General features: G+C 54.8%; 1 protein-coding gene across 1 annotated transcript in view; it reads right to left on the bottom strand.

Annotated features, from left to right (window-relative positions):
- The window catches only part of LOC115409189 (ATPase family AAA domain-containing protein 2-like), a 25,325-nt gene extending 14,782 nt beyond the window's left edge, over positions 1–10,543 (bottom strand). The window contains exons 1-5 of the mRNA XM_030120241.1: positions 10,372–10,543; positions 9,660–9,740; positions 9,481–9,509; positions 7,213–7,297; positions 7,095–7,134 (exon numbers count right to left, since the gene is read on the bottom strand). Coding sequence (XP_029976101.1) covers positions 7,095–7,134; positions 7,213–7,297; positions 9,481–9,509; positions 9,660–9,664 — 159 coding nt within the window. The 5' untranslated portion in view covers positions 9,665–9,740; positions 10,372–10,543. The remainder of the gene's footprint in view (positions 1–7,094; positions 7,135–7,212; positions 7,298–9,480; positions 9,510–9,659; positions 9,741–10,371) is intronic.
- Positions 10,544–10,799: the final 256 nt, after the last annotated feature.

Here is a 10,799-nt window from a genome sequence, read left to right as displayed (position 1 = left end):
TTCTCTGAGTCCGAGACACAAAAACAAGAGAGAGCGTCTGTCTGTCTGCTGCTGATAGAGAGGGGGGCTGAGGGGGGGCCGTAGGGAGGGGCGGGGCCAGGGGCAGCTGATAGGGGGGCAGCAGGGAGGGGCGGGGCCAGGGGCAGCTGATAGAGGGCAGCAGGGAGGGGCGGGGCCAGGGGCGGCTGATAGGGGGGCAGCAGGGAGGGGCGGGGCCAGGGGCTGCTGATAGGGGGGCAGCAGGGAGCAGCGCCCCCCCAAGAACCCTGATAAGGAGGGCAGCGCCCTGCTGCTCCAGGCTGAGAGAGCGTGTGATACTTCTCCGGGTCGTGTTCTGCTCACTGTGTGCAAGTGTGTGTGTGTGTGTGTGTGTGTGTGTGTGTGTGTGTGTGTGTGTGTGTGTGTGTGTGTGTGTGTGTGTGTGTGTGTGTGTGTGTGTGTGTGACAGCCACCTTCAAAATACCTCTGATGGTTGAGTCACTCATGGAAATCTGAGCTGCTACACACCGTCTCCACCTGCCGGTGGAGTTAGGTGTCCTATTGGTTGCGTTGCAGGTTGCTCGCATCACGGCCTCTGCATGACCAACACCTATTTCCAGACTAAGCCACAACACAGAGTTTCATGGAGACACCCAAGCTCGAAGCCCTGGCGCCAGCTGGACATGGCCGTTGTGAGACGTGTGAGCCTCAAGTTGGTGCTCATCGCTCCCACCACAGTGCAGACTGCGACACCGACCACTCGCTAGCGAGCTTCAAACCCGGAAAGTCCACCACACCAAGCAGAAGGGGAAGCCCCGCATCGACACCACCAGGATGCAGTACCCCAGAGAAAGTTGAAGAATTTGCCAAATCTCTGGAGGACACCTCGTCTGCAGAACAATCGCACAAATCCGCCTCTAACAAATGGGACCAGCTCCGTGAGACGATTCAGAAAACAGCCTTTGCAACATTTGGAAGGAAGACCTCCAAGAGCTGTGACTGGTTTGATGTGAAGTCCAGCGAGACGACACCAGTCATCGAAGCAAAGAGAGCTGCCCTGGCTGAATACGAGCGCTCACCTACAGAGAGTCCCTCCAAGCACTCAGATCAGCCAGGAGCAAAGTGCAGCCGACAGCAAGAAGAAGTGCCAGAGAGTACTGGCAACAGCACAGTGAAAATACCCAGAATGCAGCAGCGACAGGCAACATCAGACGGATGTGTACACCCGAGTCGTGCTAGCACGCCTACAACAGCTGGAGAGCGAGTACCCAGAGTTCCAGTGGCTTTCGAGCAGAGCGCTCCACAGTGTACATGATCGTCTCCCTTCGTCAGCTGCAGGAGAAGTGCCGAGAACAACAGAAGCCCCGGTACATTGCTTTCACTAACCTAACGAAAGCGTTTGATTTGGTCAGCAGGGGGCGCTTCAGTCCCCGGGTGAAAACTGGATGCCCCCCAAAATCATACAGCATGATCAGGTCATTCCACGACGGCATGAAGGCGACGGTGCCGTACGAAGGCAGCATGTCCAAACCCTTCGACATCAAGAGCGCGGTGAAGCAAGGAGGCATTCTGGCACCGCCCTCTTCGGGATCTTCTTCTCCCGGCTCCTGAAGCAGCCACAGCAGGCCCGAACCTGCCACACCAGACCAGACGGGGAGCTGTTCTACATTGCCAGGCTGAGAGCAAGACCAAAGTTCATGAGAGCACGATCAGCGACCTGCTCTTTGCTGATGACGCTGCAGTCTCCTCACACCCAGAGCCAGAGCTCCAGGAACTCATGAACACATTTTCTCAAGCCTGCAAAGACTCCAGGCTCACGATCAGCCTGAAGAAGACCAATGTCTTGGTCTAGGGTGTGGAAACACCACCTGTCACCACCACTCACAAGTAGGAACTAGGCGCTGTGCACCAGTTCACCTACCTGGGGTCCACAATCAGCGAAAACCTGTCCCTTGACGCAGAAGTCAACCAGCGCATCAGGAAGGCTGCAACTTGGTCGAATCGCTACACGTGTCTGGGAAAACCCCAAACTGACAACCACGACCAAGATCAGAGCAGGAGAGAGGCTCAACAGTTTTCCGGCCTCCCTACAGTGTAACGCTGCTCAGACAGCGAAGGCTGCGCCGGCTCAGCCATGTTCGCCGCATGGAAGACGGCCCAATCCCAAAAGGCATCTTGTATGGTGAGCTAGCGTCTGGCGCGAGACATGCTGGACGACCCGAGCTGCACTTCGAGGATGTCTGCAAGCGAGACATGAAAGCTCTGGACAGGGGCGACAGTAGCTCAGTTGGTAGAGCAGGTCGTCTCGATCCCCGCTCCGGCAGGTGTAAAACTGTCGTTGTGTCCTTGGGCAAGACACTTCACCCACGTTGCCTGGTATGAAAGTTGTGAGAGTGAATGGTTGGTGTTGGTCGGAGGGGCCGATGGCGCAGATTGGCAGCCTCGCTTCCATCAGTCTGCCCCAGGGCAGCTGTGGCTACAGCAGCAGCTTACCACCACCCAGTATGGTATGAATGAATAATGCAATGCAATGTCAAAGTCAAGTCAAAGTCAAAGTCAGTTTATTTGTCAAATATGCCATACATAAACACATACAGCACAAATGAAATTACAGTCCTCTCGGACCCACGGTGCAACAAACAAATAAATAAAATAATTTACTAATAACACAGTAAAACACAGAAAAGTTCAGGCCTGAGGTCAGTGGCGGGGGGCAGAGACAGGGAGTGGGGGCAGAGCAGGGAGGGAGTTTAGCTTCCTGACTGCCTGGTGGAAAAAGCTGTCCTTGAGTCTGCTAGTTCTGGCCCGGAGGCTCCGCAGTCTCCTAGCCGACGGCAGCAGGCTGAAGAGGCTGTGGGCAGGGTGAGTGGGGTCACCTGCGATCCTGGTGGCTGTGCGGGTGAGGCGGGTGTTGTAAATAGAGGAGAGGGAGGGGAGAGAGACACCAATGATCTTCTCGGCTGCTCTCACAATGCGCTGCAGGGTCTTGCAGCAGGACACGGTGCAGGCGCCGTACCACACCGTGATGCAGCTGGTCAGGATGCTCTCTACAGTGCCTCTGTAAAAGGTGGTCATCATGGGGGTTGGGGCTCTCGCTCTTCTCAGTCTACGGAGGAAGTAGAGCCGCCGTTGAGCTGTTTTAGCCAGTGATGTGGTGTTGGTGTTCCAGGAAAGATCCTCAGAGATGTGCACACCCAGAAACTTGGTGCTGCTCACTCTCTCCACAGCAGCACCGTTGATGGTCAGTGGAGCATGCTGGGAATGCTCTCTCCTGAAGTCCACAACAATCTCCTTCGTCTTCTCCACGTTCAGGTGGAGATTGTTGTCCTGACACCACGTGGCCAGGCGGCTCACCTCACTCCGGTAGGTTGTCTCATCGTCATTGTTGATGAGACCCACCACGGTCGTGTCATCAGCAAACTTGATGAAGAGGTTTGAGCTGGATGAGGGTGTGCAGTCATGGGTCAGCAGAGTGAAGAGGAGGGGGCTCAGCACACATCCCTGGGGGGCCCCCGTGTTCAAAATGATGGTGCCGGAGGTGTTGCTGCCAACCCGAACTGCCTGTGGTCTCCCTGTCAGAAAGTCCAGCAGCCAGTTGCACAAGGTGGTGTTGAGTCCCAGCCGGTCCAGTTTGTAGATGAGCTGCTGGGGGATGATTGTGTTGAATGCTGAGCTGAAGTCGATGAACAGCATTCTGACGTATGAGTTCTTGGTCTCCAGGTGGGTCAGGGCTGAGTGGAGAGCAGTGGCGATGGCGTCATCGGTCGAGCGGTTGGACCGATAAGCAAACTGGTAGGGATCCAGGGTGGATGGGAGGGCAGACTTGATGTGCTGCATGACTAGCCGCTCAAAGCACTTCATAAGGATGGAGGTGAGTGCGACCGGGCGATAGTCATTGTAGTGGGATGGAGACGGCTTCTTAGGAACCGGGATGATGGTGGTGGCTTTGAGGCATGTGGGGACAACAGCCTGGCTCAACGAGATGTTAAAGATGTCAGTGAAAACATCAGTGAGCTCCTCAGCACAGTCTCTCAGGATACGACCAGGAATATTGTCAGGACCTGGGGCTTTCAGTACATTGGTCCCTTTGAGGAATCTCCTCACGCTGTCCGGGGACAGTTTCAGCACCTGGTCGTCAGGAGGAGGTGGGGCTTTCTGTGCTGGGGTGTTGTTGTCGGCCTCAAAGCGAGCAAAGAAGTCGTTCAGTTGATTCAGCAGAGAGGTGGTGTTGTCACAGGTCTGTGGAGCGGGCTTATAATCCGTGATGGTCTGGATCCCTCGCCACAGGTTCCTGGTGTCTCTGCTGTCAGTGAAACGATCTGCGATCCTCCTGGAGTACTGTCTCTTGGCCACTCTGATACCTCGTGACAGGTTAGCCCTGGCTGTCCTTAGGCCTGCTTCATCCCCAGCTCTGAAGGCAGCATTCCGAGCCCTCAGAAGTCTGTGGACTTCCCCTGTCAGCCATGGTTTCTGGTTGGCGTGAGTGGAGATGGTTCTGGAGACCGTGACGTCGTCCATGCATTTCCTCATGTAAGCAGTGACGGTCTCTGTGTACTCCTGGAGGTCTATGGTGTCGTTGAAGGTGGCCGCCTCTCTGAACACACTCCAGTCAGTGGTGGAGAAGCAGTCCTGGAGTGCCGCTGACGACCCCTCTGGCCACACACGGATTGTCTTCTTCGCTGGTCTGTTGATTTTAACCAGCGGCCTGTATGCTGGCAGGAGCATAACAGTAGTGTGGTCTGAAGCCCCGAGGTGGGGGAGGGGGGTGGCTTTGTAGGCACCACTGTGTGTAGTGAAAACATTGTCCAGGATATTAGCACCTCTTGTGGGAAAGTTAATATGTCCATGGAGTTGTGGAAACACGCTCTTTGGGTTAGCGTGGTTGAAATCTCCAGCCAGGATGAGGAAGGCGTCAGGATGGGCTGTCTGCTGCTCACTGATGTGCTGATAGAGTTCATTCAGTGCCCCACTCCTGTTGTTGGTGGAGCCAGGGGGGATGTATATTGCTGCCAGTAAAACAGCTGTAATTTCTCTTGGCAGGAAGAATGGGCGGCACTTGATGATCATAAACTCCACCAGTGGTGAGCAGCGTTTACAGACGACAACGGCGTCACGGCACCAGGCGTCACTGATGTAAACACAGAGCCCCCCGCCGCGAGTCTTCCCCCCCTCGACGAGCGCTCTGTCAGCCCGGTAGCATGTTAGCCGCTCTAGCTGGATAGCACAGTCCGGGACGCTGTCATTGAGCCATGTTTCCACGAAGACAAGGACACAGCACTCACTCACAGTCTTTACAGATGTCCGAAGAAGGCGGATGTAATCCAGTTTGTTATCCAGCGAGCGCACGTTAGCCAGGATGATGGTGGGGATAGCCGGACGATGAGGGCTAGCAGCTAGCCTAGCTCGGATACCTCCGCGCTTACCCCTCTTCTGCTTCCTCCTGTTCCGCCTGTGGCGCCTCCACTGTGGGCTCACCGCAGGGGCGAGGGTCGGGGGTTGAGCGGGACTCCGGAGCAGACCGTAGGAGCGGAGCTTTTCCACGTCCGCTGAAATCTCTGACGTGAATGTATTTCTGAATATGATTCTGCGGATGTCGAGCAGAAGCTTGCGGGAGTAAGTTCTCCTTGGGACGCACAAAAAACACGGAAACACCGTTTGGTCGGGACAGAGAGGAGCCGCTGCGTGTGCACGCGCCGCCATAGGCACAGATACCTCTATTCATTTGAACTTTGGAAACTGCTGCTGTCTTGGCCAGCGTCTTTGAGTGTAATGAAAAAGCGCTATATAAAACCAATGCATTATTATTGTTATTATCAACACTGAGAGCTGGAAGACACAGCAGAGGATCCAGAGCCTGGCAGAGGACAAGAGAGCCAGACGGAAGGCACACACACCTGGAGACAACCCGGCAACCGTGCACACCTGGAGACAACCGCTCACACCTGGAGACAACCCGGCAACCGCGCACACCTGGAGACAACCGCTCACACCCGGAGACAACCGCTCACACCTGGAGACAACCGCTCACACCTGGAGACAACCCCGCAACCGCGCACACCTGGAGACAACCGCGCACACCCGGAGACAACCGCTCACACCTGGAGACAACCTGGCAACCGCGCACACCTGGAGACAACCGCTCACACCTGGAGACAACCCGGCAACCGCGCACACCTGGAGACAATCGCTCACACCTGGAGACAACCCGGCAACCGCGCACACCTGGAGACAACCGCTCACACCTGGAGACAACCGCTCACACCTGGAGACAACCGCTCACACCTGGAGACAACCCGGCAACCGCTCACACCTGGAGACAACCCGGCGACCGCTCACACCTGGAGACAACCCGGCGACCGCTCACACCTGGAGACAACCCGGCGACCGCTCACACCTGGAGACGAACCGGCAACCGCTCACACCTGGAGACAACCGCTCACACCTGGAGACGACCCGGCAACCGCTCACACCTGGAGACAACCGCTCACACCTGGAGACGACCCGGCGACCGCTCACACCTGGAGACGACCCGGCGACCGCTCACACCTGGAGACAACCGCTCACACCTGGAGACAACCGCTCACACCTGGAGACAACCCGGCAACCGCTCGCACCTGGAGATGACCCAGCGACCGCTCATGTGTTGTTGGTTGTCCTGTTGGTTGAGTTGCTGGTTGTGTTGCTGTGTGTGTTATTTGTTGTGCTGCTGGCTGCGTTTGTGGCACTGTTGGTTATGCTGCTGGTTGTCCTGTTGGTTGTGTTCCTGGCTGTGTTGCTGGTTGTGTTCCTGGCTGTGTTGCTGGTTGTGTTCCTGGCTGTGTTGCTGGTTGTGTTACCGTTACTTGTTGTAATCCAAAAGCAAAGGTTCTTTTCCAAAGACCAGGGAGGTATTTTTGTTATTTACCTGACGGTTTCGGCAGCTGTCAGCTGTCTTCTTCAGAGAGTCACGTGACTCTCTGAAGAAGACAGCTGACAGCTGCCGAAACCGTCAGGTAAATAACAAAAATACCTCCCTGGTCTTTGGAAAAGAACCTTTGCTTTTGGATTATAAATTGGAAAGACCAATGAACCTTTTTGGACCGTTACTTGTTGTGTTGCAGGTTGCGGTGCCTCACCTCCTCCCTGCTCCTCCTCTTCAGGGCCGAGCGAGCGGAGCTGCAGGGTCACAGGGTCTGGTTAGTCTGGTTAGTCTGACCTTCTGACCTTCTGACCTTGACTCGGGGACTCTCTTACTCCATGGTGCTGGAGGCCTGGAACCTGCTGGTGGGCCGGGTTGCTCTGGAGCTCCTCCTCAGGCGCCTCCTCCTCCTCCCCCCTCCTGCACACACAGTCCTGTCACAGCAGCTCCGGACCGACAGTCTGACCCGGTCCGGTCCTCCCCTCTGACCCGGGACCAGGTGAGGGGGGACAGCAGTCTCAGCAGGGAGGCAGAGACATCCTGTCCCCTGAGAGTGTCCCACATGCCCCGGGAACCGATCTGTATTTACTGCCGGTAATGTGGACCAGACTCCTGCTTCGGTCCTACAGAGACCGGACGTCAATGAACAAGGAGCCCTGGACTCCAGACTGCCAAAGGCCCCCACAAGACCCCAGGAACTGTCTACCATCTCGTCCAGATCCACGAAACACGTATGGACTGGCGAACTCCACAAACCCTCAAGCCCCATGGCGTTCTGTGATCAGGACGAAGACCGCTTCAGCCTCGTCCTCCATGCTTCACATGTCCGACGGCGTTGTGCGTATGCGTCGGTATATGAAGCGCCAGAGCGCCGCGGCAAACAAAACATGACGGACGCTACTTTGAAAACAGACTCTGAAGCCTTCAGGCTGTAGCTCCGCCTGCAAAGACACCCAGAGAGAGAGAGACGCTGAGGACAGAGACAGAAGACCGTCTGGAGGGACGAGAAGGTCTGAGACAGAAGTGAAATGATCTAATCTCTCGGGCGCCGCCCTGAGACTCAGAGACAGAAAGAAAGTCAAAATGAACTCTGAAACTAAATGATAAACTATAAATCATCTGTAGGAAAGATCAGAGACAGTCTGGACAACCGGAGACGCTTCTCCGGGACCAGAGGACCAGGGGCTGCATGGAGCGCTGCGCGAGAGCACAGAATGTAGCACGACAGGAAGCGGTGAAGAGAGAACTCCCCAAAGAGGACATGTGAAGCTGGACCAGGCTGCAGTTCCTCCTGGATCCGAGGTTCCCCTATCGGTGGATCCTCCTCTCCAGGACCTGGAACAGACTTTCTGTCGAGGCTGAGGAGTCTGACTCCCCTAATCACCCCCACCATCCTCACCCCCCTGAGGATGTTGGAAAACATCCTCTGGTCCCCCTTTTTAAAAAAGAGGGACCACCACCCAGGTCTGCCTGTCCAGAGGATCTGTCCCCGACCGCCAGGTGATGTTACAGAGACGAGTCAACGAGACAGTCCTGAACGTCCAGAGACTGAAGGTGCAATAAGTAACATTCCATCACATAAGGAACTTCCTCCTCAGTCCAGCGCTCAGTCCTCAGCCTCTGCTTCCTCCAGGAAGACATGGTGACAGGATTGAGGAGGTCCTGGAAGTCTTCCTTCCACCGTCCTACAATGTCCCTTCGTGGAGGACAGCAGCTACCGTCCTCCACTGTAAACAGTGATGTTCTAGACCTGCTGTTCCCTCCTGAGGCGCCGGACAGTTTGCCAGAAGGTAGTCCTCCTCAGGACCTCCTGACCTCCTGACCTCCCCCAGACCCCAGTTCCTGCCTCCACAACCTCCTGAAGCAGCTGCTTCAACAGAGGAGGAGAACAGGGAGAACAGGGAGAACAGGGAGAACAGGGAGAACAGGGAGAACACGGTCCACTGGGACTCAACGTCCCCAGCCTTCCTCAGGATCTGGGAGCGAGGGGGGTGGAGGGGACAGATGTTACAGATGTTACAGATGTTAGACGTTACAGACGCTGCGTTCCCACCAGAAGCGGTGAACGTGAATATATTTGCACGACAAATGAAACGGCGCCGCGCCGGACGCTCGAGTTCTATTGCTGGTACAAATATGAAAAAAACCCTCGCCACTTGTCGGCATCACGTCGCTCCAGCCCGTCACGTCCGCGACGACCTCCGTGCTGATTGGCTGTCCTGGCGCGTCAACAAGCGAAATCACTTGAAAAGTTCAATTATTTTAACTTGAGCAGCGAGCAAATTTTCACAGGAAACACTCGCCACTGAGCAACAATCGCGTCATTACATTGACGTTGTATGGAATGTCATCGCGCAAAAAATTTGCATCGCGTCCGGCTAAAACACAGCGTTAGACGTTGCAGACGTTACAGACGTTACAGACGTTGCAGACGTTACAGACGTTACAGACGTTACAGACGTTAGACGTTACAGACGTTACAGACGTTACAGACGTTACAGACGTTAGACGTTACAGACGTTACAGACGTTACAGACGTTACAGACGTTAGACGTTACAGACGTTGCAGACGTTACAGAGGAGCAGACCAGAAGGATTCCTACCTGAAGGTTTCGGAAGTCTCGGCGATTTACTGTTAACAGAGACAGGAGAGAAGAGAAATGTCGGGAATGTTTCAGATCCTCTGAGCAGAGACACTGACTGCAGATTACAGCGACTCTATGGTCTGATGTTAGAGGAGGAAGATGCTCTACAGCCTGGTGTTCGAGAGACGACCTCTGACCTCATGGCACTGCTTTGCTCTTCACTGAGGCCTCATCTTCAACCTCCAATGACAGCAAGGTCACTTCATCTTCCTCACACCCTGGAGACACACACACACACACACACACACACACACACACACACACACACACACACACACACACACACACACACACACACACACACACACAGAAATGATTCTGATTGTCCCTTTTTTCACATTTCCAGCAGGCTTCTCAGATCTGCTTTTAAGTCATGCTTTATGAATTTTTAAATTATGTTAGCAAAAAAATGGACTACTGCATCTGTTCATTCACAACTTTTTTATTTCCCTTTCAGATTTTCATTTTGCTTATATTTATTTATTTATTTATTTATTTATTTATTTATTTAATGGGTTTGTTTGTCGATATTAAATGAAATTAATCACAAACGGACTCAAGAGCAACAAGTCAAATGGAACTAAAACTCAGCTCTGACAGAAAAAGCATCTTATTCTGTAAAGATGAATCATTAAAATGAAAAATAAAGCGAAGAGCAGTTGGATTTCTTGTCATTTTAGCCGCTTTCCTTTGAATTTCATCGAATCTGGAGTTAAATTTAAACCTAAATGACTTTGTTTAACTTTCAAAGTTGTTCTCAGTCAGTGAAAAGTAAAAGAAAACGTGTAAAGGTGAAGTTTGACAGCCGGAAACATCTGGAAACATCTGTCCGGGGCTGCGGGGACTCACCGCGGGCTGTCCGGGCTCCTGCGGCCGCCTCGGGCTGCTCCTGCTGCGGTTCTACTCCTCTGCCTTCACCGGCCTCCTGCCGGAGCCCCGCAGCCTGTGGCCACGCCCCCTTCCGCCGCGCACGCTCAGTGCGTCCCCGTCCGGAGACCGTCACCATGGTAACGCCCGGGGAGGGTCCAGAACACCGGCTGCCTGGCCGCCGCAGACAGGTTTAGGCCTCCGGGAGTCCCCTTGTCCCCGTGTCCCGGGGACAGGTCCGCCCGCTGGACGGTCCGCGGGCCCGCCTCGGACTGACAGACGCCCAGAAAGCGGCTCGCTGCGCGGCAGAGCGGAGCAGGAAACACCGCGGACTCACAGCGGCCCTCTGCTGCCGCCTGCTGACGTCATGACGCCATGACGCCACGTCCTCCAGGAATTTATGAATGAAG

This window comes from Salarias fasciatus, chromosome 22, assembly GCF_902148845.1.
Source record: "Salarias fasciatus chromosome 22, fSalaFa1.1, whole genome shotgun sequence".
Classification (NCBI taxonomy): Eukaryota; Metazoa; Chordata; class Actinopteri; order Blenniiformes; family Blenniidae; genus Salarias; species Salarias fasciatus.
The sequence above is the reverse complement of the archived record's forward strand: the minus strand, read 5'-3'. Positions and strand labels throughout refer to the sequence as shown.